Source organism: Ogataea polymorpha (assembly GCF_001664045.1).
Source record: "Ogataea polymorpha strain NCYC 495 leu1.1 chromosome Unknown OGAPOscaffold_4, whole genome shotgun sequence".
In the NCBI taxonomy this organism is placed as follows: domain Eukaryota; kingdom Fungi; phylum Ascomycota; class Pichiomycetes; order Pichiales; family Pichiaceae; genus Ogataea; species Ogataea polymorpha.
Genome location: NW_017264701.1, coordinates 49,915 through 75,901, shown reverse-complemented (window position 1 = coordinate 75,901; position 25,987 = coordinate 49,915). Strand labels below are relative to the sequence as shown.

The 25,987-nt window shown below is 46.2% G+C and overlaps 15 protein-coding genes across 15 annotated transcripts; 6 read left to right on the top strand and 9 right to left on the bottom strand.

Moving 5' to 3' along the window:
- Positions 1–1,596: 1,596 nt before the first annotated feature.
- On the top strand, positions 1,597–3,741 carry OGAPODRAFT_82421 (uncharacterized protein; the record flags this gene model as incomplete). Its single annotated transcript, XM_018356613.1, has 1 exon — positions 1,597–3,741. The coding sequence occupies one exon, from the start codon at positions 1,597–1,599 to the stop codon at positions 2,347–2,349; it is 753 nt and encodes a 250-aa protein (XP_018210348.1). The 3' UTR covers positions 2,350–3,741.
- Positions 1,634–3,741, bottom strand: OGAPODRAFT_16399 (uncharacterized protein). Its single transcript, XM_018354401.1, has one exon. It carries the CDS (start codon positions 3,725–3,727, stop codon positions 2,393–2,395), a length of 1,335 nt encoding a protein of 444 aa, XP_018210349.1. The 5' UTR covers positions 3,728–3,741; the 3' UTR covers positions 1,634–2,392.
- Positions 3,742–3,891: 150 nt separating this feature from the next.
- OGAPODRAFT_16398 (uncharacterized protein) lies at positions 3,892–4,522 on the bottom strand. Its single transcript, XM_018354400.1, has one exon. The coding sequence runs from the start codon at positions 4,502–4,504 to the stop codon at positions 3,953–3,955; it is 552 nt and encodes a 183-aa protein (XP_018210347.1). The 5' UTR covers positions 4,505–4,522; the 3' UTR covers positions 3,892–3,952.
- A 325-nt stretch (positions 4,523–4,847) lies between these two features.
- OGAPODRAFT_8208 (uncharacterized protein) lies at positions 4,848–6,596 on the bottom strand (the record flags this gene model as incomplete). Its single annotated transcript, XM_018356591.1, has 1 exon — positions 4,848–6,596. The coding sequence occupies one exon, from the start codon at positions 6,594–6,596 to the stop codon at positions 4,848–4,850; it is 1,749 nt and encodes a 582-aa protein (XP_018210346.1).
- Positions 6,597–6,819: 223 nt separating this feature from the next.
- OGAPODRAFT_16397 (uncharacterized protein) lies at positions 6,820–8,954 on the bottom strand. The gene has a single exon (XM_018354399.1). The coding sequence runs from the start codon at positions 8,921–8,923 to the stop codon at positions 7,289–7,291; it is 1,635 nt and encodes a 544-aa protein (XP_018210344.1). The 5' UTR covers positions 8,924–8,954; the 3' UTR covers positions 6,820–7,288.
- Positions 6,938–7,243, bottom strand: OGAPODRAFT_8207 (uncharacterized protein; the record flags this gene model as incomplete). The annotated part of the gene is made up of 1 exon (XM_018356588.1): positions 6,938–7,243. The coding sequence occupies one exon, from the start codon at positions 7,241–7,243 to the stop codon at positions 6,938–6,940; it is 306 nt and encodes a 101-aa protein (XP_018210345.1).
- Positions 8,955–9,766: 812 nt separating the features above from the next.
- On the top strand, positions 9,767–14,350 carry OGAPODRAFT_76390 (uncharacterized protein). The gene has a single exon (XM_018356171.1). The coding sequence runs from the start codon at positions 9,826–9,828 to the stop codon at positions 10,936–10,938; it is 1,113 nt and encodes a 370-aa protein (XP_018210342.1). The 5' UTR covers positions 9,767–9,825; the 3' UTR covers positions 10,939–14,350.
- On the bottom strand, positions 10,887–14,350 carry OGAPODRAFT_16395 (uncharacterized protein). Its single transcript, XM_018354398.1, has one exon. The coding sequence runs from the start codon at positions 12,405–12,407 to the stop codon at positions 11,340–11,342; it is 1,068 nt and encodes a 355-aa protein (XP_018210343.1). The 5' UTR covers positions 12,408–14,350; the 3' UTR covers positions 10,887–11,339.
- A 442-nt stretch (positions 14,351–14,792) lies between these two features.
- On the top strand, positions 14,793–15,288 carry OGAPODRAFT_16394 (uncharacterized protein; the record flags this gene model as incomplete). Its single annotated transcript, XM_018354397.1, has 1 exon — positions 14,793–15,288. A coding segment is annotated over exon 1 (302 nt), but the record flags the coding sequence as incomplete, so codon positions are not given.
- Positions 15,289–15,471: 183 nt separating this feature from the next.
- Positions 15,472–17,168, top strand: OGAPODRAFT_76387 (uncharacterized protein; the record flags this gene model as incomplete). Its single annotated transcript, XM_018356170.1, has 1 exon — positions 15,472–17,168. The coding sequence occupies one exon, from the start codon at positions 15,472–15,474 to the stop codon at positions 16,333–16,335; it is 864 nt and encodes a 287-aa protein (XP_018210340.1). The 3' UTR covers positions 16,336–17,168.
- On the bottom strand, positions 15,610–17,342 carry OGAPODRAFT_99994 (uncharacterized protein; the record flags this gene model as incomplete). Its single annotated transcript, XM_018358122.1, has 1 exon — positions 15,610–17,342. The coding sequence occupies one exon, from the start codon at positions 17,340–17,342 to the stop codon at positions 16,338–16,340; it is 1,005 nt and encodes a 334-aa protein (XP_018210339.1). The 3' UTR covers positions 15,610–16,337.
- Positions 17,343–17,363: 21 nt separating this feature from the next.
- On the bottom strand, positions 17,364–19,520 carry OGAPODRAFT_16393 (uncharacterized protein). The gene has a single exon (XM_018354396.1). The coding sequence runs from the start codon at positions 19,489–19,491 to the stop codon at positions 17,386–17,388; it is 2,106 nt and encodes a 701-aa protein (XP_018210338.1). The 5' UTR covers positions 19,492–19,520; the 3' UTR covers positions 17,364–17,385.
- A 317-nt stretch (positions 19,521–19,837) lies between these two features.
- On the top strand, positions 19,838–23,179 carry OGAPODRAFT_16392 (uncharacterized protein). Its single transcript, XM_018354395.1, has one exon. The coding sequence runs from the start codon at positions 19,898–19,900 to the stop codon at positions 22,583–22,585; it is 2,688 nt and encodes an 895-aa protein (XP_018210337.1). The 5' UTR covers positions 19,838–19,897; the 3' UTR covers positions 22,586–23,179.
- OGAPODRAFT_99993 (uncharacterized protein) lies at positions 19,838–23,255 on the bottom strand (the record flags this gene model as incomplete). Its single annotated transcript, XM_018358121.1, has 1 exon — positions 19,838–23,255. The coding sequence occupies one exon, from the start codon at positions 23,253–23,255 to the stop codon at positions 22,605–22,607; it is 651 nt and encodes a 216-aa protein (XP_018210336.1). The 3' UTR covers positions 19,838–22,604.
- Positions 23,256–23,414: 159 nt separating this feature from the next.
- OGAPODRAFT_99992 (uncharacterized protein) lies at positions 23,415–25,829 on the top strand (the record flags this gene model as incomplete). Its single annotated transcript, XM_018358120.1, has 1 exon — positions 23,415–25,829. The coding sequence occupies one exon, from the start codon at positions 23,415–23,417 to the stop codon at positions 25,827–25,829; it is 2,415 nt and encodes an 804-aa protein (XP_018210335.1).
- Between the last annotated feature and the right edge of the window lie 158 nt (positions 25,830–25,987).

Here is a 25,987-nt window from a genome sequence, read left to right as displayed (position 1 = left end):
TGATCGCTTTAGAAACACAACTCACAAGGCCATTGAGGTATGGCAGTATGCTCGACCCCATCAAAATAGCTATCTGCTGCACAATTTTCACTCCCGTGTGTCTAGCCATCCAGCTTTTTTTCGATCCGCAGACAGCCCGCAGAAAAGGCAGCAGCGATTGGATCCCCAACGAAGACGCAATCACAGCAAACGTGCGTGCAACGGTATTTCGCACGTAGTCGTCTGAGTGATCGATATCCGGACGTAGGACAGATATCATGTGTGCCAGACCAGCTGCCTTGGATAGGTTTGAAATAATCTCTCGCCCTTCTAGCCGGGTGACCATGTCCTCGTCAATCAACAACGGCATGATGGCCACCAGGATTTTGTGAGCATAGGGTCTGATTAGCTCTTCGAGGCGGAAAAGCACTCTTCCAACGACTTTGACCAGTAAGTGGCGTTCCTGGTCTTCGAGAGACTTGCTCATTAGCAGAGGAAGTATAACGTTGAATATGTGGTCCGCTCCGAAATAACGCGCGTTCTCTTGAAGCTGCCTCAATGATACCTTTCGAACTTGAGGCGAGCCGTTTTTGATCATTAAAATGAGTTTCATGCATTGAATCTCTTTCTTCTCGTCATTGCTCAAAGTGTCGAGATTTGTGTCCTTCGTGGTGATCAGTTTGCCGAAGACCTTCATATCGGTCTCTTTGAAAAACTGGATCTCCTTTAAACCAGGGACATCATGGATAAGCTGAGGATTGAAAAATTTGAACTCTTGACGAAGCGTGCTCTCGTCGGGAATCATATATTGGTCGACATTTGTCAAAGAATTGAAAGAAGTCAAATCTGGAGGAATGCTCAGGTCCGGCTTGTAATCTGCAGGGGGCTGTATCTTGTGGAAGCCACTGGGAAAAAGAATATTCAAATTCTCCTCTGTCAGTGGAATACCATCAATAACTGGTATTGGGAGCGGTTTCTCTTCAGGCTCTTCCTCCCATCTAGATTTACGCTTGGGCTCCTCTGCCTCTGCGTCAGAATCCTTGACATCCCATCGGCGCTTCCTTTCGCGACGAGGAGGAGTCTTGTCTCTCTTTCGTAGCTGCTGCGATTCTTGAGTTATTTCGCCCTTTTCTTCCTGCTTTTGCTTATCCTTGAACCGATTAGTCATCGCTTCGCGATAGCTCGAAGACTTCGAACCATCTCCGACATCTTCCAGTTTATGCAAAGTGTCGTACTTACGTTGCTGATACGAGTTTTCGCGAGCAGAAATGGCCTTCTTCTGAATCTGTCTTGTTAGAGGGTCTTCATAGGATTCCGCTTCCTCGGCCAATTCACGCTGGAATTGTTCCGGAATCGAGTAGGTTCCAGTAAGCTTTGCTCGATGTCCATTTTCTGACGACGGATCATCAAGTTGGATCACCTTTTGCGACATGCCTTTTGCAGAACTTTATAGAGTGAATTTTTTTAGCTAATTTTTTAATTCCCCTATCTCTGTCTTGCCACGGCTAGTGGAGTGGCTGAGCTAAAGTGGTTTTAAGAATAGAAAAACAGAATGTGAAAGGAGAAGAATCACAAATTTCTAAAAACTCATACAGAAAAAGTGTCTTATTTTTGAGTATGAGCTGGTGCAAACTGCTTACTTTGGTCGCGATTTCCGCGTCATATGTTCTCGCAGACGACTCAGACCTTTCGCTTAACGGTACCTGGTCATCTAAGGCAAACACTGTGTTTACAGGACCAGGATTCTATGACCCTATTGATGAACTCTTGATTGAACCAGCACTGCCTGGAATCAGTTACTCATTCCACGAGGACGGCTACTTTGAGGAAGCCATCTACCAAGTCACTCCAAACCCCAAAAACCACTCTTGTGCAGTCGCCGCGCTCATTTTTCAGCACGGTACCTATGAAGTTAATTCGACTGGTTCGATCATCCTTACACCATTTGAAGTCGACGGAAGACAACTTTTGAGCGATCCTTGCAATGACAATGGTGTGTCTACATATTCCAGATACTCACAGAAAGAGGTCTTCAAAAGCTATGAAGTGTCCCTGGATACATTCCACGGAAGATACAAGTTGAGACTCTACGAGAGCGACGGCTCACCAATGCAGCCCTTGTACTTGGCCTACAGACCACCTCAAATGCTCCCAACTATCACCATGAACCCTACAGCGGACGCCGGTAGCGCATCAAATACAGAGGCGGCGGCTTCATCATCTACAGGATTATCAAAAAAGGTCAAGAGAGCTTTAGAGAATAGATACAGAACTAACGCTGTGAGGAAGTCCAAATACAACTATGATATGTTGTGGTATGTGTCGATAGCAATGATCCTTGTGGGAGGATTGATGGTCTTGAGAGGATGAATATTAACTAGCAATGTGAACTATCTGTATAAGAATCATAAACCTATTTCTTGATCTCGTAGATTCTTCTGAACTTGTCATCGATCTCCACCAAATAGTAGGACCCCTTTGGAATGTATTCAATGTCTCCAGATGGCTTGAAGCTCTTTTGCAGGTGGATCCTCTCTCTCAAGCTCAAACAAGCCTCGTACTCCTCCGGGGTCTTTTGCATTCTGCTATCAAGCTTCTGTTGAATATTAAGAATCTTGATGATGTGGGAAAGGTCACCAGTAACCTTTAAGGAGAAGAGAGAAGCAGCGAGTCCAGAACCATAAGAGAAAAGACCAATTCTCTTACCCTGAAGTGCATCGTTACCCACGTAGTACAACAAAGAAGCCAGCGATCCGTAAACAGATCCAGTGTACATGTTACCGATGTTGGTTCCCACCTCCAGAGATGGGGCAACTCTCTCCTTGTGAAGAGGCTTGGCGATGTTGACAAAGGTTTTCTCCAGTGCCTTGTCAGTCAAAGAAGCTTCGTAGTCAACGGAAGCGAGCCCGACATCAACATCTGGGAAATCAGACTGGTCCTCTCTGAAATCGTTGTAGAGCATTCTTCCGTAAGACTTGGCAACCAACTTGCAGTTCGGAACGTGGAACACGTTGTAATCAAAGAACTTCACACCAACAAACTTGGACTTGCTCAAACCTTTGGCAGCAGCCTTCTTGGAGTAGTTGGCATAGCACTCATCAACTGCTTTGATGTAACATGTTTGCGAGAAGTGTCCATCAACCACAGGATACTCAGATGTGAAATTTGGCTTGTAGAAGTCGTAAGCATGCTGCATGTAGGAGCCTCTAATTGGCTCAAATGTCAGAGGAGCGTCTGGGCCGATCAGCATGGCAACAGTACCTGCACCTCCGGTTGGTCTAGCTGCACCCTTCTCGTAGATGGCGATGTCTCCACAAACAACTATCGCGTCTCTGCCATCCCAAGCAGAGGACTCGACCCAGTTGATGGCGTTAAAAACAGCATTGGTACCACCATAACATGCGTTAAGGGTGTCCACACCCTCAATGTCAGTGTTATCGCCAAAGAGCTGCATCAACACGGACTTGGCACTCTTGCTCTTGTCAAGAAGCGTCTCAGTTCCCACCTCCAGTCTACCGATGGAATTAGGGTCGATGTTGTAATTCTTCAGCAAGTTGCTGCAGACAGTCAATGCCATGGAGTAAATGTCTTCTCTATCGTTGACAAAGGCCATCTTGGTCTGTCCCAAACCAATAGTATACTTTCCTGACGAGACGTTATCAAAGGACTCGAGGTCAGCCTGGCTGACATACTGGCCAGGAACGTAGAGTTCAATAGCCTTAATTCCAACGTTTTGAGGGCGAGTCATGGTCTTTGTGAGGACGGTCTATTCAATTAAGCAGTGGGTCTCAATATATCAAAAGAGGGAAATATTGATAAATCAGCTATTTTTTTTTCGTAGCTGCCCGACACGCTAAACGAGTATGCGAGCACCACAGTGAAATAAGGAAAAAACTTTACACCGTGTTTGTATCGAAATTATCCATTAGTCATTAAAACCGGTATGTAGCAATGCGAGTATATAAAAAACCGTTCATTTGATGCGAGAGAGCCACAGTTGGTAGTTGCGAGCCGCGGAGTCAGCCTGTGTCTCCTTCGCGGTTTTCTTCTGCTCTTTGGATAGCTGATATCCCCACGAATCAGGCGGCAACCTAGGTGTGTCGTAAAGCCATTTCTCGTCTAAAGCTGCCACCTCTGGTTGCTCCCAGTCCTGTAGATCACAATGGTGGATTTCCACGGTATCCTCGTTGTCGTAGTAATCCAGCGAGGGAGAGTCCTCGAGAAGAGACGGCAGTGATCCCATGTAGGTCGATCGGCGCGTCGATGCAATGCTAGGTTTGTATGAGTTTGTGTGCAGGTCTTCCAGAGCAAAGAAGTCTTCGTCATCATCGTCGTGTGCCTCCGGGGCCATTGTTTTGAAGTTCGTGGTGGAGTATGTCACGAGCTTGCTCGTCTTTGGAGGTTTGTTAGTGGATGAATCGTAACAAGAGTCCTTCATTTGGCACTCCTTAGAGCAGTAGATGCTACCAGAGTAGTCGTCAAGCTGCTTGTTGTCCACGATGCAGAACTGGTCGTGAAGAAACATCATCGCAAAGATAATCTTGATGGGTTTCAGAAGGATATAAGGATATATTTATACTGGGACCTGCTGATGCGGAGACACTAGCCACAAGGAGCCACATGAAAACACAGGTGAAAATTTTGTCTTTGGCATGGGTGTACCTTGGTGGGGCTTTCCCCAATAGATCACGCGCATTTTAACAATACTTTTCGGCCACTAAGGTTATTTGCTATGTACAGATGTGGAAAAATTTCACTAGCCACATGACTCAGTATGACGCGACAGCATGCCACAACCAAGTCCGATATACCAGAAAACTCCACAATACCGCGGTCAGGAAATTTGACTAATTGCGGAAAATGTCAAACTAAGAACTTTCTGATGAGTAATTCAGCAAACATGACACATTGCGTAATCGCTTATCGAGAGCATCTGCAGTGGTTAGTGCGGCGTCAGTGTCTAGATCGGTTTGTAGTTGTCTAAGAGCGCGTTTTGTCACGTCATCGTTCGGCAGCTCTCCCGTCTGCACAAAATGGTGGCCGAGATTTACCACCAGCTGAACCATCTGTGGATTGCTGATCAGATACAGCACTTTTTCTTGTGTGGAGCTTAGCAGCTCGTCGGTCACGTTGGTGAGAAGATCCATTCTCAGGCGTTTTCGGTCTTGGTAAAACAATTCCATGTATTTGGTAGCCACAGGAATGGAAACTCCGATAGAATTTGAGCGCACGTTCTGCACCACGTCCTGGATCTCTTTGAATGACTCAGCGTGCTCTGCAAACGTGTCAAACGTCCATTCCGGAATGACGGGGTAGAACATAAAGAGCCTCTGGTCCCTGGTCAGGAAATCAAACATGTCCAGAGGAGAATGGTACGGAATCATGTGTAGCTGATCTTCGAGCAAGTTCTCGTCATACGATGATACGTCCAGCTCATTGTGGTGGATGCACAAATCTCTTACAAGCAGCGGAACGCCCACCATATCTTTGGCCAGCTGCTGCTCCCCACAGTCCAACAAGGCGTTCGCAAACGTAGCGATCTCGTTGGGGTCCAGAAATAACGGAATTTGAACCAGTCGCATCTCCAGCAGGTTCAACAGTCTGTTAGTGTCTCTGAGGTTCCCGCAATGGTCCGCCATCAGCTGGAACGTCGTTCTGTTAGGCTGCACTCCGGCCTCGTTCATTTCCGCCAGAATCTTGTCAAACAGCGCAGAATTGCGAGCAACGACACATGCAGTCAACAGCATGTTGTAAGCCTCTACGTTCAACTCGAACCCAGACCCCGTAAACACCTGCTTATACTGTCTGTACGTGTCCTCGTCGAAATCCTCGCTAGTAGCCAATGTGCAACTCAGACTGCGCACCAGTTCCTCCTGCGTGATCATCATGCCAGAATCGATGATGTCCTGGAAAACCAAATTCACCAGCTCCGGACTCAAGTAAAGACAATACAGTTTGAAATGCTCAAGAAACGTCTCCAGGTGTTCTGGCTGGATGTGCTTTGCCCGAGGAACAGGGAATTTAGCATACTCCTCCAAAACAGTATTAATGTTGAACTTGTCCTCATCTTCTTTGAGCGAATCCACAAAGCGGCTGTAAAGACCTTCCTCCACCTCCTCGCGGGGGGTCTGCAATCGCAAGTTCAAAATCTGAATATCTGTCTCGCCTTTCAACAACCCCACAACAGCCTGATAGTAAGCAGTCTCCTTGCCTTCCTGCTCAGAAATCATGTGCAAAGTCTCGTCCTCAGCAACAGCATCCTGCAAATACCGGTCCCCAAACTCCGAGAGACTATTGTTGAAGGCGGTGAGAAAGTCTGGAACCAGCTTCTCAATACTCTCCATTGACGTGTACTTGAGCAGTTCAGATTGCAGGTTCTTAACGCGCTCTGGAGCTGGAAGTTTCCCGGGCTGGGTTGGCGGAGAATTGAACACCTTGAACCAGTCAAAGGATTGGAACTGGGGCAATTGATCTTCGTCTGGGTTGGGCTTCTTCAGGATGTCCACGGCATCAAAGTTCAGGTCATCATCATCCTCAAGCTTTCCTTTGGTCGAGTACGGACGCACCGCGCGCACACCAGAAAACAGAGCGGGTCTCCTCAAACACCTGAGCAACATGATCTGCTAGCATTCTCTGCAATTTTTTTCACGCTAAATCAGCATTACGTCAGCGCACATTCCGTCAAGCTCATATGGAGCACTGATGGTTATCAGGACATTTCTGCATAACATCACGCTACAACCGTACCTGGGCACTCGGATCATCATGCATAGATTACCATGCACCTCAGTTTAGTCTGGATTTATGTCGGAATGCCCACGTTACGTATTTATTATTGTGGTAAATCTTGGATTCATTTTGGCAGAGCTCAAAGACTAAACAAAAGTGCAGACCTGGAGCACATCTGCTATGTACATACTGGGGAGAACTTGACCCGGCTGATTTTGTCTACCGTCTTTTATGGATTGTTGATCCTAGCAATGTATGACTTAGAAATCAGGTTCCACGATCTCATGAACTTGGACGCGCAGTCGTTAATGCAGTTCTCTTCAACTGAGGTCAAGCTCGATGATGGCTGTAAGATACACTTATCGAAACAATTTTCAGTCAATGAGTTCACCAGTGAGGTAGCGTATGCGGTGGCCATTTCCGTAGCGATGGAAGACTTGACTTGGTCCTTGACCTGCTGAGTCTGCACAGAGCTCAACGAAGAGCCTGCACCCGAGTTGCTTTTGGAGCCTCCTAACCCTAGAAAGGACGACATTGAATTAAATTTTAAACTTTATGAAATGCGCTAAAAAATAGTTTTTCAACTCGATTTTTCAAATTCGGAGTCGCGCGCATCTTCGTCGTCGTCAGCGGTGGCCAATTCGTCGGCCTCGTCTTCCTCGTCTTCCGGTCCCGATTCGTCTTCGCTACCTCCAAACACATTCAGCGTACCTTTTTCTTTCAGGAAATCGTCCAGGGTTTGCAACTTGTACTTTCTTGCACTCTGTCTTGGCTCGATGTTTATCGTCGTGGCAGAGTTCACAACCGGTGGAGGCTTTGCAGCGTGAGAAATTGACTTGTGCTGGTTATAATCCTTCAGTTGGAATTCCTGTGCACGCAGCTCGTTGTAGTATTCAAGGAGCTCTGAGTTCAGCTCTTGTGGCGTAACTTGGTTGTATTTGTTTATATTGCTGTTGTTTACCGAGGAATCCGTAGATATAGGAGCCGGTTTTGATGTCTGGAAAAGCAAAATAGAAAGCTCCACCTCATTCAGTTTCTCCGCACATTTCTCCAAAACATAGGCTTTCTGTCCGTAGTATTGCTGAAATTCTATAGCAGTGGTAGCAGTGAGGTCTTGGTCGAGATAAACCACGTTGGGAAGAATCGATCCAATCATCCTTGACCTGTCCCTTAGATCGACGTTGGAGTCATACTTGGTAAGCTGCAAGACGAAGTTGAACAATTTCCATATCAAGCTTTCGTAGTTGTACTCTTCTCCTTGCTGCTTGCTAGCATACAGTTCTTTCGAGACTAATTTTGTCAGGGCTGTTAAAATCTCCACTTTGACCAGGTACTCCTGTTTCCTAAAGTCTCGCACAAGGATTCGCATCAAGTCGGGCAGGAAATTGGCTAGAGCTACTGATTTGTCGTCATGATATTGCTGGTTTGAAAACTCTCCCACAAGCCATATGATCGAAGCTCTGGCAACAGGCGTAAGCTCTCTCTCATTCACCAGTTTTCCTGTGAGCTTTATCAGCACGTCGATATTTCCAAACAGGTCATTCTGCACCATAATCCGCAGTCCTGTGACATACTCTGCAACCAGAAGCTCTTCGTTCTCGGAGTCGAGCCTTGAGAGGTATAATTGGCCTATCTTGGCTTTCTGTTCGGCCGTGCCACGGTATTGGTTGAGTAGCCTTACTACTGCTAACTTGAGCTGTGTGGAGCCCGTGTTTAACAGGAAAACTAGTTCTGTGAAAATCTGATCGAAATTTTGTGTGTTGAGCAGCTTAACCAAGATGTACACTTTCAATTCGCTGATCTTGAAGGGCTCATTTGGAAGAGGAACGTAGTACGACAGCTGTGAGTTTGAAAATTTCACCAGTTCATGGTCAAGCAAGTACACGATCTCTTTGAGCACGTAGAGCGTGACCTCGTCGTCACCCAAAAACTTGACAAGCATTTTTGCCAGCGGTATTTCGTCCAACTTGAATGGCAGCACGTTTACGTAGAAGCGCACCAGAGCGAGCACGACGTTAGCAGAGGAAGAGTAAATGAGAGAGCGCAACTTGGAGTCCAAAAGAGTTAATTCCGGTGCCATACTATCATCCGTCGGTTTAGGAAGGTACAGACGGGCGTAATCTGTTGCCAGATCAATCAGGATGACTTTTGAGTAATCTTCAAGCTCTGTCAACTTGGACACCAAAAAGGCAAACCTGGGATGGATTAGGTCCATATAACCTGGAAAGATGGTGTAGAAACAATTCAGCGCAGAACTCAATACTCTTGGATCAGTGTCGCTCAAAAGAATAGCCAGAAAATTGTACATTTGGGCCGGGACTGTTGATTCGTCTTTGAGGGTAGAGGCGGCGTGGTGCTTGTTGAAGCTGACGTCTAGTAGAAAACATTTTGTGATAGCCACAGCAGTGGCAGAACGCACAAGAGGAGACGAATCTGAAATGGTTCGCTTGATCGACAGGACCAAGATCGGCAGGATTGCCGGGATACGGATTCCGCTCAGCGTTCTGATAGCCAGAGCTCTATTGATGCAGTTTTTGTCTGTGAGGGATTTTTGAATGGCATTGATTGAAAGGAGAGCAATGTCCTGCTGCATATGGTTATATCGTAAGAGGATGATATAGACTAGGCGTTTGGTCCTAAGATTGTTGGAGGTGATATTCTTTATGACGTGGGGGAAGTATTGCAATAATTCAGGGTCTGAGTTCTGTTTAGTGGTCATCAATCGCACCAAGTACTTGAGGGACGTTTGTATTTCTTTGTCTGATGAAGAATTGAGCCCCTCGATGACTTGCGAGGAAGTGAGCTCTTGATTTTGTGCGCGGCCATTGGAGAGAAAAGCGTTCAATCCTGAGGGCAGCTTAACGTTTTTGCTTTGGATGGCCTCATTGACGGTTGACGAAAGGTTCTTGGTTGCGTTTTCCAGCAGCACGCCAATGTTTTTACCAAGTTCAGCCATTAGCGGATTTGTAGTACAGTGAAAAAAACAAATGGTTTAGGGTGTATTTCTTCAAATTTATTAACATTCCACATTTCCTCCTTGAAATAATGACTTCCAAGGATCAATCGGCTAGATCAACATCGCCGACCGGGGAGAATGCTCTCAAGCGGACATTGTCAATGAATAGTCTGATCAAAACCGACTCTTTCACAAAACTATTCAAGAAGAGCAACAAGCGTTCGAGATCAGAAGACTCTGATTTGGATGACATTGAAGCCAAGCTCGACATCCAAGCATCGAAGAAACCCAGGACACGCTCTTCAAAAGAGGAGGAAGAGTTTCGTAGAAAAGAAAAAGAGTACGACGAGCTGCTGCCTCCCGAGTATCGCAAGTTCCGGCCAAAGGGATTCAAGCTCAATCTGCCTCCAGAAGATCGGCCGGTCCGAATCTACGCAGATGGAGTGTTTGATCTGTTTCATCTGGGCCACATGAGACAGCTGGAACAGTGTAAAAAAGCGTTCCCCAATGTGACTTTAGTGGTTGGGATCCCCAATGATGAAGAAACACACAAGAGAAAGGGGCTGACAGTTCTCACCGACAAGCAACGGTACGAAACCCTGAGGCATTGCAAGTGGGTTGATGAGGTGGTAGAGGATGCTCCCTGGATTCTGAACATGAAATTCCTCAAGGATCACAAAATTGACTACTGCGCTCACGACGATCTTCCCTATCAGGCACAGGGCATTGATGATATATATAAACCCATGAAAGAAGCTGGCATGTTCCTAGCAACACAGAGAACAGAAGGAATCAGTACAAGTGACATCATTACCAAGATCATCAGGGACTACGACAAATACCTGATGCGCAATTTTGCTCGGGGAGCCACAAGAAAAGAGCTGAATGTGTCCTGGCTTAAAAAGAACGAGCTGGACTTCAAGAAACAGATCAATGACTTCCGCTCCTACTGGAAGAGAACCAACGATAGCCTCAATAGTGCATCTCGCGACCTTTACACAGAAGTGCGCGAGTTTTTGAAAAGAAGAAACGAAACATCACCTGGTCAGTCTCCTGCAGACTCATTTGCCTCCAAATTCAACGGCAACGGCCTGGGACGCACTAATTCGCGTCGCAGTCTGATTGAAAATTTCAAAGATTGGGTGGCAAGGGACAGCCACTCGGAGTTTGAGAGTGACGAAGAGGAAAAGCCGGTCGTCACAAAAAGAGGACGCAAGGTGAAGAAACCCGCCAGTAGTGAAAAAAAAGTGCTAGAAAAAAATAGTGGAAAATAAATTATAATCATGTTCTCTGTCGCTAACATAAAGTACCTAGAGCCGACGACGCTGCGTCAATGGTTCTCCCAAAAATCGACCAACCACGGGTCGCGCTTTGTTGTGGTAGATGTGAGAGATTCGGATTATATTGGCGGCCATATCAAGTCTAGTCTTCATATTCCCAGTTCCAGCGTGGGGTCCCATTGCCAGACAATCCTCGACGAGATTTCGAAGAACAAGGCAGACAGCGTGGTATTCCATTGTGCATTATCGCAACAACGTGGACCTTCCGCTGCAATGAAGTTCATGCGGTTCCTGGCAGACCTTGAGTCTGCCCCAGACCTCAAAATATACGTGCTCAGAGGAGGGTTCGTGAAATGGCAGGAACTTTATGGTAATGATTCAGAAGTGACAGAGGGCTACGAGCCAAGCTTGTGGTCCTGATCGTGTTTTTTCTGCTGCCGACGTCGTTTGGAAGGCTGCTCCTCAGTCTCTGCAGAATTCTTAGCAGCATTTCTTAATTTCGATGTGGCATTTTTTAATCGCTGCCCCATTTCCAGATCACGGCGGCGCCTAATCATCTCAACAGGGAAAAACTCCTCAATACTTGTCTGCGGCTTGTTCATGTTCTGGATAATCGGCAGCAAGATGGTGTCCACTTTCTCCTTACCCCATCCAACATTGTACATCAGGAAAGTGCGCAGCTTGTCGAGGTTGGGGTAGCCCCATTGGAACTCAGACTTGTCGTGGTCAACCTCTGGATGCAGATATGCTTCAATCACACGTTTGTCCGGAAACTCGGGAGTCAGATATAGATCAGTTTTCTTCAACGACTTGCGCAACTTGCGCTTGACCGGTGTTTCTTTGGACTCATCAATAATGCCGTTTTGATAGTCGAGCCACCAATGCTTGAAACTTTCCAGTGTTCCAAACTCAGCAAGAATCTCCATTGCTGCAACTTTTCCAACACCCTTAATACCTTCCGTATAATCGCTTCCTAATAATATAGCTAAGTCGATCAACATTCTTCTATCCAGGCCTAGATCGCGCTCCAGGTCCTCCATTTGGTAACATTCAACAAAGTTCTTCTCGTTGAACATGTTTTTGTACACTCGGTCACCACCAAAAAGGAAACAGTCCGAATCGTCTGTGATAATGCCGTCCACTAATCCCAGACGAAGAAGCTCAGCGCATTGGGCTTCTGCCTCCATCGGTGCCGTTATGTAGGGGAGACCAAACCGGGAGAGCATGTCTTGGATGTCTAAAATCATCCTAACGGTAACCTCGTCTGCATCTCGTTTTTGTTTCTTCATACTCTCTTGAAGTTGCACTTCGTCGTCCATCGACCAGAAACTGGAAGACGATGATGGCTTTTTAGTACCGACTTGATCCACAAATTTTTCGTACGCAGCTTCTTCATTCTCAAGGTTGTGCTCAAGCTCCTCCTCCTCCTCATCCGAAAATACGTAGTCCAAAGGTTCTGGCATTTTGGAGACTTCCTGCTGTATATTCTCAGAATGTTTGGTTTCCCTCTCGACCTGCTGACCTGCCAGAGTAGGCGTAGCTTCTGTCAAAGTGGCCTCTGAGGAATAGTGGTTCGGTCCTGGTTGGTCAATTACAGTAGCCCCCTCCAGCGTGTCATGGACCGGGTTTGTTTTCTCTGGCTTTGTCTCTGGCTCTGGATCTAGCTCGATGACCTCAGACTCAAAAGCTTCGTGGTCTTCAGCGTCCCCATAATCCTCACTTTCATCTTCCTCCAGGTACGGTTCCAGGTCAGCGTAATCGAACAGTCCGGCTTTTTGGTCCTCAGTTTTATCTACCTGGGTCTTTTCGTGACTTCCTGTCTCACCATAGGCATTCTTCGAAACTCGAGTCTGAAACCAGACAGGAGTTTCCTCCGGTTTTTTTTTATCATTCTTTGGCTTTGGCTGTGGCTGTGGCTGTACGCTCTTGGGCTCTTCCGTTTTGCTAGCAGTGAGTATACTGCTTCTGAAATCAAACTTAGGCACAGACACAGGTTTTGACTCAGTGACCTTATCTATATTCGACCCGAGCGATTCCTTGGTCAATATTAGCGGTGGTGGAGCCCCATAATCAAAAGGCGCGTCATTTTGCTGCTCCTGTTCCATCATATTATAGTAATCCTGTTTTGATCGTTCAACAGCCTGTCGCAATTGCTCCTCCTCGCTCATTTCCGCAGCCTTTTGCAAGTTCTTCTTGTTGTTATTCGCGTATTCGTACAGCGATTGGATCATGGCCATAGTAGTGTCCTCGCTATTTTCTGAGCTCTCAACTTCGCCAACAAACATCGGCTCAGATGCAGCAGTCCCCATCGGGGAGGGCATCTTGACAGGCTCTATAACATCTTCCCACTCTTCGTCATCTTCATCTTCGTCCCGCTCCTCATCACTGTTTAGATCAATGGGCTTCTCTGCACTATGGCCATCATCTTTGATCGACAAAGTATACCCGTTTTCGTTCCTCTGAAGCTCGTAAATACGATCTCGATCGCTAGCAATACGCCGCGACTTGGCCTCCTTCTCATCCATTCCGGCCACATTCATCAGTTTTTGAGTGAGAAAGTTGCGCTTCTGAACCATCTGAATTTGAAATTTAGAAAAATCCATGCTGTTCGGGAATAGGGTCTCTAGTTGCTGCTTTGTGTAGCCCATTCTCAAACGCGAACGCAGTCGCAAATGGGAAAGGACTATATACTGAGTAGAAAGCGGAAGACGGGCAAACTCCTCGGATTTTGGGTCGATCGTGTCGAGATCAATGCCTCCAAGCTCGTCTTGTAGATCAGAAGTAAGTCGGTCGTATTCATAATCTGTGATCACCCGCTGGTCATTCTTGTCTACCTTAAAGCTCTCAATGTGCGGGAGATCGTACTCGTCTTGCCTGCGGAATATGCGGTTTTCATTCTCTTTCTTGGGCGTCCGTTTCTCAAGTTCCTGTTCCTGCTTTTTGTCCCTGGTGTCAAAATAATTATTGTCTTCGTAAAACTGAGTAAACTGTCGTTGGTCAATGGGCACTTCTTTGGTCTTGGCCTTGGATTTTGGCTGTTTGGACGCATCAGGGTTCCCCTCGGCCCGATTCTGAAGCTGTTTTGCCAGCAGTCTGCGCGCAACCTGCTCTGCGGTTTCTTTGCTGCCTTCCCTTTTCTCTCGTCTCTTGCTGATGGTTTGTTTCTTCAAAAGCGGCGCCCCGCCATCAAATACAAACACAGGCCTGATTCCAAAGTAGAGAAGCTTGCATATTCGGCGGAAAAACCCAACTATATGGGAGTTGACCAGTTGATTGCCTTGCACATCTCTCACAGCCTTGAGGAACTGGTAGATCCAGATCGAGGCGTCAACAGCAAGCCTCTTTTTTGCCATGGCCTCGAGTCGCACAGGACGCGCCGTAGGGCCGACAATCTCCCAGAGTCCATGAACGCCCATAAATCAGATATATTTGTCTATCGATATTCGTTTTTAATAAACGTCGATCGACGCATTGGGGCCCTTAAATTTTCTTCTCTAAGGATAATTCTCTCATCCCTATTTCTTTGGGCGATAACATCCGATCGCCTATAACGATTATAGTTTTCCCCTCTTCCTGCTTATGGCAGACTTTGAAGTACGTTCAGTCATTTTCTAGGAAAGCGCCAGATCTAACCGCTTAAGTTACAGACTCCTATCGCAAACAAGAGAAAATTAAATCCGGAGTTTATGATGGCTTACACGCCCGAGCATCCTCACTCTATGCCCAACCCTGCCACGCAGTCCAAACCACAGTGCAAGTTTATACCTCAATTTACAAACAATGAACAGAAGAACTGTTACAATTTGTTTAAGGAACTTCAAGACACGCCGAAAACAAACGGAGAACTGGCAGTGTCCGGGTCTCCCGTGCCAATTGGACAACTAACGCCATTCTTGGTAGCAAACCAGCATCCAAGGAAATTGAGCAATAACACTCCAAGAAAGCAGCGACAGCATGATCACTCACCGCTCTCTCCCTCCATACAGCCTATATTCATTCTTCCAAGCGACCATGATAGAGATATGATGTCTTACACAGAGATCCAAAAGTTTCCGTCAGAGTTCAATCCACGACAAGCAGCAAACATGCCTCACAAAGAAAAAGTCGACAAGTGGATAGTCAACGTTCCAGCTTATCCTCACCAGGGTAAGGAGACATGGTATAACGAGTGCTATCCATCGGTGGTGGAACTGTCGACTGCGTCGACGCCGGATGAGTCAGATGTCGATTTTGCAAGCCACCAAGACATTATCGAGTTTCAATCAAGAATGATCACTTTCCTCGTGAACCGCTCGTATTACAACGACCCCACCGAAGATATTAATCGAGGCGAGGAGTTCGAAGAAGCGAACTTGGCTGAGTACTCATACGAGACCAACGAAGCAGACTTTAATTACCACGAAGGTATTTATTAGGCATTCATGACCCAAAGAAGAGCTATTGCCCAGGGCCTTTTCTATACAGAGTTGTGCTGATCGACATACTAAAAATCCAGGGGGAAAAAAAAAAATTATATAAATTCCATCAATGAGTTCTGTCAACTCGGCAACTGTTCTCTTGAACAGGGTGCTGTCACTCAAAGAGTTATCGCCACTGCTGTTAGTGCTGGACTCTGTTATTCAGTCAAGCTACTACTTGCAGCAAGAGCTCATACACAAGGCCAAGAGCGAATCCGTTCCTATCACATACTTATCCTTTGAGACTCTCAACCGACCCGAAGTGGACGAGTTTGTGTTTTGCGACGAACTGTCTCCCGAGGAAATTATTGCAAAAGTTGCCAAGAATACAAAACAGTTAGTGATCATCGATTCGATCAACTATATTCCTGAAAATCAGCTTAATAGTTTCCTGCGTGGGGTAATATCGCCCACTACAGTCCTCTGCGCAACTTACCATACTTCAATTCCTCAGGTTTCTGCGCCTGGCTCTCAGAACATGCCAACCGCTCTTCAAAGGCTGCTGTTCATGGCAACGACAGTTTTCGAGCTAAAGCCTGCAAACTCGTCACTGACAGACGAGGAGCTGGAAGTTGCGTCTCACAAGCTGGAGATTCCGGTTGGGGTGTCAAACAAGCCAGTTTTCGAGACAAAGATGACTTACAGAAGGAAATCGGGCCGCGCTTTGGAGTATGCATTTATTATAGATACACTAACTCACGCATACGAAGTCAAGCAGGAACGTGTTGTCGCCGGAGACGACGCCGAGCTGTTGGAGAATCTCACGACTTTTAACTTGACCACCACACAGAAACAGAAGCTGGCTCGTGAACAGGTAGACCTTCCATTCTTGCAGGCGCAGCAGTCCTTGGGAGCCGTGGGAGGCGCCATTGTTTACGAGTTTGAAAAAGATGACGACTACGATGAGGATGATCCTTATGAAGATCCGTTCTGAGTCTATATGGTTTCGTCTTCATCGCCAGTGCTCGTTTGACGAGTCGTTTTCTTGCGCGGCCACAGGCTAGGCAGTTTGATAAATTGGAAGCGAGGCTCGATGCATCTCTCTATGAACCAGTTTCTCAAGGTGTTTTCGATAATAGAACTTATGCGAGGAATGTTTTCTAGCTTTGTACGGGAGCCGATCAGCGACTTGATATCGAACTCGAGTCGGAAATCTGGGCTGAACGAGAACATGAGTCCGACAGAGTTGTCTGTAGCGTCAGACTCCTCAGCACTGCTGATTAAGGAGACAGTAAGACAGCCAGAAAATCTGACAATAGAGACCGACAACCTGACCGGAAGCGACGCTGCTAGCGGTTTTGGCTGGTTGATCAAAAGTTTTGTTTCGACTCCTAACGTAAGCGTATCTGCCACATCGACATCGATTTTGGCTTCTAGTCGTCCGTCTGTATTCTTGATCCGACAATTGCTGAAGATGGGGAAATCGTTGCCTATACTTATTTCTGTAATCACGATTTTGTCGAGAAAATCCGGTACGATTGAGGACCCAAATACTTCGTTCAGCGAGCGATGGATATTGTTGTTGTTGAGGGCCTCGTTTCTAAACTGCGATATGAGTTGGGCGACCAACACATTGAACCAGTCGAGGGATTCGGGCTGGTGGCTGCGCACGTCGTAGTATGTTTTTTCCAGAATTGTGTCTATCGTAGAGTCCTCATTTTCCTGGGCTGCATTTGGTGCATTCAACACAGGAACATTTACTTTCTTCGAGTTGCCCGGTACGGTGGGTGCGCTTTCACTGAAAATGAAAAACCTGATGAACATAACGAATAGTACGATGACAGAAAGCTGGCCCAAAATAAAACCCTGCGTGAATGTCCATGTCGATTGAGGCGTAGCCACCAGACGGTGCTCGGGTGGCCACGCTACTATTTGCTCGGCAATTTTCTGCGACAGCTCTTTGATAGATTGATCTGAGTAATCAGGGGATTCGATGCTCATTAAATAAATATATAATATTTTTTTCGTGCACTTAATATTTAATTTATTTTAGTAGTCTGAAAAGGAAGTTGACAAACACTGACAGCGCCAGAGCTGAGCAAACCAGCGCAGGGCCAAACTTATCATCGTAGCGCACAGCACGCTTGTTCCTAATATTCACGACGCGGAAAATGTAGACATATGTGGAGTAGACGATTGTTAGGATGGCAGTGAAGTAAAAACAGGTGGAGGTGATGAACGAGACCAGATCGCCGTAATTGAGAAGGGTATGGGCAGTGGCACCAAAAATAAGGGCAATCGAGAGCCACGAAAGATAAGTTCGTTCTGTGGCAAAGTAGACTTTAGGTTCCACACGCACCACAACAGCGATCTTCTTCCCCGGTGGAGCAGTAAACTTTGCATCAAAAACAGTTCCCTCCGGCACCTTGTTGAAGGAATGGTCTGGTTTGGTGAATTCCTTGTACCAGGAGACCAATCTGTGTATTATCGTATTATTTTCAGGTTCCGAGATCTCCTCAATTCGATTATTGTTTTCGTTGAAAGAGACAGATCCGTAGTGAGGAGCAGCAGTGCCCGAACTCAAGCTGGAGCCAGCTAGCTCTTCCTCATCAAGCTCTCCATGGCCCGATTCTGTATGGCGTTGTCTCACAATACCATAGTTCTCGTCTTTCTTTGGCTTCTTAATGTCGACGTCCATCTGAGGCAGCCAGAATGGAATCAGATCAACTCTGTCAGAAAGCAAGGTGGCACAGCCATGAATAAACTTGGAGAATTTGGGAACAGCTTCCACCAGATGTGAAGATACCATTTCTTTCACCCATTGTGGGGGCTCCTGGCCCATTTGGGTTTGGAGTTTGACTTCCAAAACGGCATACGGAAATCTCTCGACATCCTTAGGAGGTAGGTTAGCAAACGGATAGTTTACACCAATATCCATTCTTCTCCAGTTTCCGTGAGTTCGGTCGATGCCGTCAAAGTTGTCTTCTCTGACCATTGTGAGCTCTGTATCGAGAGAAATTCTGACTCTTGCATCTCCCGGAAGCTGGAACGCTGTTCTATTGTAGAAAGACCTCATGACCGGTCTCAGCTTGTCCTTGATGACTCTATACTGCACTTCCTGGGCAAGTCTTTCGAGGCTCTCAATTTCTTGCACGCTTTTCTTACCATCCTTGCGCATCTTCTCAAATGCCTGCTTGACAGTGTACTGTCCCCGCATGAACTCATTCACGTTTTTCTCCTTGAGAGGGAATCTGGCCTTGACACTCTTCTCCCCTGTCCAGTCCTCTCTGTGGGTTTTTCTTTCCACAAAAACAGTTTCCGCACCCATTCCTCCGTACCATCTAATTCTGATGGCCTCTGCTCCCTCAGTCTTGAGCAACCGTCCATAATAGAGGTCCATGTCCTTGTTGTCGTAGTAGATCGACGTTATTGCTGAGTCTTCGGGCTCAAACTCCTTATTCGAGTTGAACACGAGTACAGGAAGGTGTTTCAAAATAATAAGTTTCAGCTCCGTGATGTTATCAGGATGCACCCAGTACTTTGTCGTTTGACGGACAAAGTTCTGCATAGAACCCCCTGCCGCAGAGTCGCCTTTTACAGGGTTTCCTCTTGTTCTGACGAGGTCGTAGAGCCTGGATAGGTTCACAATCAGAGAGTCGTAATTGTCCTTGTAAAATGCCTTGGCGTTCAGCCGGGCCTGGAAAATAGGCTTCAGGATAAACTTGGTCAGCTTGTCATGCTTTTTGAGGATCTTCTGGAAGCCAATATAATTGAGCCTTGTGAACTTGTTGAGGTCGTGCACATCGGCAATGATATCGCTAAGCTCTTCTTCCAGATCCTGGAAGTCTTGCTCGTAGAATTCTGCCTCTTCGTCAGTGGCATTTCTGGAGTTTTCGACCGTGTCATTCACCAGCTTCTCCACCTCTTTCATCCGACGAAGAATCTCTTTGTGCTTTAGGACCACGAAGTTGTACACTTTGTCGAGCTCTCCTTCCATCTTGTTGAGAAAGTCCTCCTCGAGGGAGTCGGACCACTTGTTGTCATTCTTGCTTAGCCCCCTGCTGATGGCATATTTCAGCTCATCGTACTGAATATAGTAGTAGGCATACTCCTTGATCAGCGAGGACTTGAGCGTCTCTCCAAACTTCATGATGCCAAAAAGCGAGCAGCTAACAAAAACTAACTGCTGACCCACACGTGCGTGCACAGCCTCGAGACGATCAATATTTTATATTTATGGCAAGCTTCCAGCATGCGACCTTACACCGTGTAGAGTCTATGATTTGGAGGCTTGACCAAATTCAAGGGACACGCCCACACAGGTGCATGCGGGTTCTTGAGCTATGACTAAGCAGCATGTGTAAGAAAAAGTGCCAGCGGAACAACTGCTGGGACCAATGTCCATGTAGCTTAATTATCTGCTACTCTTTTATTTCTAACCCCTGTTCAGATAAAAATTTTGTTTTTTTAGATTCTCCACGATGGCGGACCAGAGACGGAAATTGATGCGCCTCAAACGGTTCGTCAAAAGCAATCGCAGACTACTGCTACTGATCATGACGCTGTTTACTATCAACCTCCTATATAACTTGCGTGTTTCGAACTCCATTGAGTTTGATCTTGGGGACGAGTACGCTGGCACCTTCAAGGAGAAATATCTCAGAACAATCAAATCTAGGGACCAGCTAGACACGGATGAGTTTTACCAAAAACTCACCGTGATGGGCCAAATCGATGATCTGGTGAACGAGCCTATCGAACGTGTGTCCTTTAATGAGACACTAAATCCGATGGATGTTTTGAAGGAAAAGTACCCCAACGGTAATGACTACGCCAGCCTCGATACCGTTCAGCAGGCTCAAGTGTATCTGAATGAAGTGCTTCCTAAAACAGGCTTTAGCTTCAGACCCATCCAAGAGACCATCTACCGAGACATCTACAATCCCAAAAATTATCTAGAGTCCAGGCTGTTGAAATGGGTGGCTTTGAAGGACATTCTTTCACCCGAGGAAATGGGCGAACTGGGTCTTACAGACGAGCTTTTCAAGTCAAACTTGCTAAACATAAAGGATCTCAAGCTCAAGATCAACGAGAACTCCTCGAGAGAAATCCTCAATACGCTGAACCACTTGAGGATAGTCAACAAGCTGTTTTTTCAAGACCCAGCTCCTTTCGAAACCTCCGAAATGAACGACCTCTGTTGTAAAGCAACAAAGGTGGTGTATCCATGGCTTTCCGGATACCTTCCCACTTTCACAAAGTACAACAAACGTATGGATGAAGTCAATACCGATGTTTTCGGGCAAGATGATTCTACATGCTTGCTGAAAAAAATTCAAACAAAATTATCCGGACGGGGAATTGTCATCACAGCTTCAGACGGCCAGGTGCCAGAGTTGAGCGGATTGCTTGCGCTTCTCAGGGTTTCTGGAAACAAGCTTCCAATCGAAATTTTTCACAACAACGATCTCAGTTTGACGTCCATCAAGAAATTGGTTGAATGTGCGACAGACCCAATCATGAAACTGCCAAAGGGCACCAAATTTGCCAAACAGCCAACCCAAGATCTTACCTTTGTAGATGTTTCCAAAACGGTCATATTCCGGTACAAGCACTTCTTCCAGAGGTGGTACATGAAGCTGCTGGCCTGCTTGTTCAGCTCCTTTGAGGAGATCATTGTATTGGACACAGATACCGTTCCATTACTTGGGATTGAAGAGTACTTTCAATTGCCTGCTTACAGGGACACCCATTCACTGTTTTTCAGAGACAGAGAAGCAAACTCGTTCCTTTACGAGGGAATCATGAAATTCTTCGTTGAGTTTTTGAACACTGACGTCGAGCGTGATTATCTGCAGTTGAAGGTGCCTTCAGATGAGACTTTGCACAATAGATTCTTTGGAGAGAAGGCAAGACACTACATGGAAGCTGGCCTATTTGCACTCAACAAAAAAGAAAAGTTTGATGGTCTTTTAATGGCTGCATCGATGCCATTCTTTAAGCTGCTTTCCAACTCAGTGCATGGAGAAAAGGAATTCATCTGGCTCGGTCAAGAATTCATGGGCAGGACCTATAGATTTAATTCCCATCCAGCTGTCGCGGTGGGCACGTTGACCGACAAAAAGCATCGGATGGTGGCAAATGAGCTGTGCTCAACCCACCCAGGACATATTTCCGACGACTCCAAGAAATTGCTTTGGTTCAATTCAGGATTTTTGACATGTAAACGTCCAGATTCATATTATAAAGACATCAACTACGAGAGGAATGAAGGGAAGGACCTGCTGCAACTGAAGAAAGAGTACATTTCTCCGTTGCATATCACGAGCGCCCTCATTCCTCCTCCAGCAGAATACAACCTTGATTCTGGAGACGGGGAGCCAACTCGTGGTTGGGTGATGACGTCGCAGTGTGAGAACTATCTTTGGTGTGCTTACGATGTAATTGGTGGAGGTAAGAACGAAAAGATCCCCAAAGGGCAAGTTATTTCCTTCAGTGCCCAGGACACTGAAAAATGGGACAACCTGGGAGAAATTTGGGTGACTTACTTCAAACTTGCCAGTAAAGGCACAAAGACTGACTTGGGCTACGTTGAAGACGATGCGTTTGATGAGTTGGGTTTGGATAAGATGCCATTTGGAGACGAGGAGGACACAGGAAACACATACCAGAGGGGAGGATTTGCATCATCCAGTGGCTCTTTTGGAGGAGCTACGAAAGCAGGCAAAAAAGGCGGAGTTGCTCCAGAGAAGGATACGGGCATGAAAATCAAAAAGCCAGCTAAAGGACAGAAGTCCCATGACGCTTCAGATTATGAGGAGTATAATGACCCTGGAAGAGCGGCTGCTGATGCAAGCACAAAGAAGAAAACAGGCGTTTCCAGCAAGACTACATTGAAGGATGACGATGCGGATTATTTTGAAAGTGATGGCTCCGAAATGAGCAAAGGTTATAAAGAGACCGATGATTTCGATTCGGTGGTGATCGATGACGAGTTGTCTCGAGAGGCGGCTGACAAGTCTAGCTCATTGTCCAAAGCTGGAAAGAATATAAATGAGTTCTTCAACGCGTTTGGGTTTGGGTCACGAAACAAAATTGACCCTTCAAAATTATCCTCCTATGCTGACGATTCGGAGATAGACCTGAAATCTTATTCCGTCCAGAAAGAGGGATCGAACTCAGAAAAGGATGTTTTCAGCGAAGAGCTTTTGAAGGAGCTGCAGGCTGAGAGTGCTCAAAATTAAGAATATAGTTATCAAGAGTTTAGTCGATTTTCCACAACTCCAATCCAAGGATTTTGAACTTTTCTGTAGTCAGTGGCTCGTTGCCAAAGGTCTCGACACTGTCAGTGGCCCCATTTTCCAGATCACCATTGATATACAGACCAAATCGCCCGCCTCCGGACCCTATGCTGACAAAATCGTGGTTCGAGTAGATTATGTAATCATTCATCGAAGTGTATGGGAATACTTTCAGTCTCAGTTGTTCCCCAGAAGCCTCTAGCGTATGGATATTTTTTATACTATCGCGCTCTGCCTTCCATAAAAAACAGTCCCCGTTCCCATAATACTGTTTTTTGTCTAGCGGCCTTAGATAATCGTTCAGATATGCCCCAAACAGCCGGTGTTGGGTGTCCATCACAACCAGAAGGTATCCTTTTCTTCGGGCCGTTGACTCGCCTGGCTGCGGCCGCATTCTGCTGTAGAAAGTATTTAGTGATGTTCCATCCTGTTCCAATGAGTACTGGAGAGTCCAAGAATGCGAGATCTGGAGGATGGGAGGGATATGGAGACGAAGTTCCTCTGCCAGTTCCGTTGGCAAGAGCTTGTGATGGGTGGTTGACTTGTAACCCTTCAATTGAAGCGGAGTTAAAGGTGGATCTTCATCTTCCTGAAATGTGCGCGGTAAGTCCATAGCTGGAGGTGTTTTGGGACTGCCGAAAACTGACTTTATCTTAAAGCGAGGCATAAATGAAGATTAGGATTAAAAAACAATTGTGGCGAACCCGTGGCTGGTGAAACGCTAAATTCGGGCCTAGGGATATAATTTATCCCTCTCGAGCAATACTCAGCAATGGACGCTACCATAGAAAACCCAGAGTTTTTGGATTTCTTGAACACCACTCAATCTGGAGCAGCACATAACTCTGTGGGAATCTCCTTTGAGTCCTTTCTGTCTTCCCTAATCTTTTCTCTTATATATTGTTCGCTTCAAGTGTTGATATTTACCTATCTGAGAACAAGATTTAAGGAATTTTACCAACCGCTGTGCTACTGTTTGCCAGAAAGCATTCGGACGCCTCCGTTGTCAGATGATCTTTTTGCTTGGGCGAAACCAATAGTATACACCCCGATTGGGACTTTCTACCGGCTGGGACTCGACTCGTACTATTTTTTGAGATTCATGTATACGCTACTGATACTATTCGTGGGAATGGCCTGTGTCAATATTCCAGTGCTCATTCCAGTGAATCTCTGTGGCGGAGACGAGCTTACTAAGGGGATTGTTAGAGGGCTGGATAGAATTTCCACTTCCAATATCTCGTCTCGAAACACCAATAAGTATATGTTCCATTTCGGCATGGCTATTTTCGTGATCCTATGGTTTCATTATGTGCTCATCTACGAGATGAAAAGCTGCGTCGAGGAGAGACAAAAGCATTTGCTGTTGAGCTCCAAAGTACCGTATAAACGCGCATCCATGTCGACTGTGCTGCTTGAGAATATCCCGGACGAGCTAATGGACGAAACTGCAATTGAGCACTTCTTCGCCTCTCTCCCTGGAGGGGTTAAGAAAATATGGCCAATTTTGGACTACCGCAACCTGGACACATTGGTTAAGAAGTATGAAAAATACAGAAGCTTGTTGGAAGAGGTAGAACTCAATACCATCAAAGATAAGACCCGAAACAGAGTCAACTACGCTACCAGAAATTTCTACGAGCCCATCGAGATATTTGGGTTTGAGTGGACGGTACCTGGAATATGCAAGGTTGCGGATCCATACGACCATACAGTAGGACAGATGTTGGTCCTTGGGGAGCTCATTTTAACACAACAGCGTGAACTCAAGTCCGCCAAATTACAGAGCTCAAAAATCAACAAAGCGTTTGTGCAGTTCAACAAGATCAGCACCGCATATCTTGCACACCAGCTCTTGCTCACCAAAAATCCCAAAGACATGACGGTCACACTCATGGAAATGACTCCGGATGATATTATCTGGAAGAACATTGTACGCTCGGACCGAACAGCTTCGAATGTGATGTGGAACGCGGCTATGTTTTTCGTTTCCATTTTGATCATCGTCTGCTGGGTAGTCCCGGTGGCTTTCGTCGGGTCAATCTCGCAACTTCCTTACCTCACTGCTCTCATTCCAACCATCAGGTGGCTAAATGGTCTTCCAGACTTTCTAACGGCATTCATAGCAGGAATCTTGCCTACAATAGTTCTCACGTTGCTGACATCAGTTGCCCTGCAAATATTCAAGGTTGTCGGTTGCAAGCGAGGAAAACTAGTGGGGTCCTCATTGGAACTGAGTCTTCAGAGCTGGGTCTTTGTGTTCTTATTTTTCCACCTTTTCATTGTGATCACCATATCTTCAGGGTTCATTGTGGTGCTGGAACGGTTTCTTCTCAATCCAAGCGCCATTCCAGCAATGGTAGCCCAAGACTTCCCTAAGGCCTCTAACTTCTTCTTCTCATTCTTCATTCTAAAAGGCCTCACCTGTTTCGGAAACAGTCTGCTCCAATTTGGAAGGTTTTCGTCAGACCTGTGCATGGACAAACTGTTCGACAAAACACCACGAGAAAAGCTTCATCGCCGTATGAACATTCCTCAGGCCAGTTGGGGACTCACATACCCTACTTACTCCGTGTATGGCTCTATTGGCCTGGTGTACTCTGTGATATCTCCTTTGATCCTTGTTTTCTGCTGCATCAACTTCCTTTTGGACCTGTTGTCGTACAAATACTGTCTGCTCTATGTTTACAACTACAGGAACAATTCGGAGACAGGAGGAAAGATCTATTCAATAGGACTTCGTCAACTGTATGCGGGAATCTACAGTCTAGAGGTGTTTCTTATTGGATTGTTTTTCATTGTCAAAGACGATAAGGGCGAAAACACCTGCTTCTTGCTTGGTATCATGATGGTCATAGTTTTGGTTTTGACGATATGTGTCCACATTTCTATAAATAGCCAGTATGACAAGTCATTGAGTGTTATTCCGCTGGAATTGTTCGAGGAGCTGGATCGAGAAATAAAGTTTGAGCATGACATCGACACAGCCTCCATTTTCTGTCATCCTTCGTTACGGTTCGATCCCGGCGAGCAAGTGGTCTGGATCCCCAAAGATCCACACGGACACAGCGACATGGAGCGCCAGAGACTGGAACTGCTTGGTCTCAAGGTGTTTGATCAGGGGTGCACCATGAACAACAAGGGCAGACTGCAAATCCTTATGTCTCCGCCAGACTACTTTTTTTGATTGACCAGCCACCTGAAAAAATTGCCATATTGGGAGAATTGTAAACACACTAGCGTGTTTCAAGTGTTTGGCCATGTGGTGAACAGGAGCTGAGAATCACTTCTCATACAGACCACCACATAACCTGAGTCTCAAAAGCTATTGTGTGCTTTCTCCTG

Excerpts from the sequence above, each read along its gene's own strand:
- OGAPODRAFT_16399 (XM_018354401.1), bottom strand. The coding sequence starts at position 3,727 with ATGACTCGCCCTCAAAACGTTGGAATTAAGGCTATTGAACTCTACGTT.
- OGAPODRAFT_16398 (XM_018354400.1), bottom strand. The coding sequence starts at position 4,504 with ATGTTTCTTCACGACCAGTTCTGCATCGTGGACAACAAGCAGCTTGAC.
- OGAPODRAFT_16397 (XM_018354399.1), bottom strand. The coding sequence starts at position 8,923 with ATGGACCTAATCCATCCCAGGTTTGCCTTTTTGGTGTCCAAGTTGACA.
- OGAPODRAFT_76390 (XM_018356171.1), top strand. The coding sequence starts at position 9,826 with ATGAATAGTCTGATCAAAACCGACTCTTTCACAAAACTATTCAAGAAG.
- OGAPODRAFT_16395 (XM_018354398.1), bottom strand. The coding sequence starts at position 12,407 with ATGCCAGAACCTTTGGACTACGTATTTTCGGATGAGGAGGAGGAGGAG.
- OGAPODRAFT_16393 (XM_018354396.1), bottom strand. The coding sequence starts at position 19,491 with ATGAAGTTTGGAGAGACGCTCAAGTCCTCGCTGATCAAGGAGTATGCC.
- OGAPODRAFT_16392 (XM_018354395.1), top strand. The coding sequence starts at position 19,898 with ATGACGCTGTTTACTATCAACCTCCTATATAACTTGCGTGTTTCGAAC.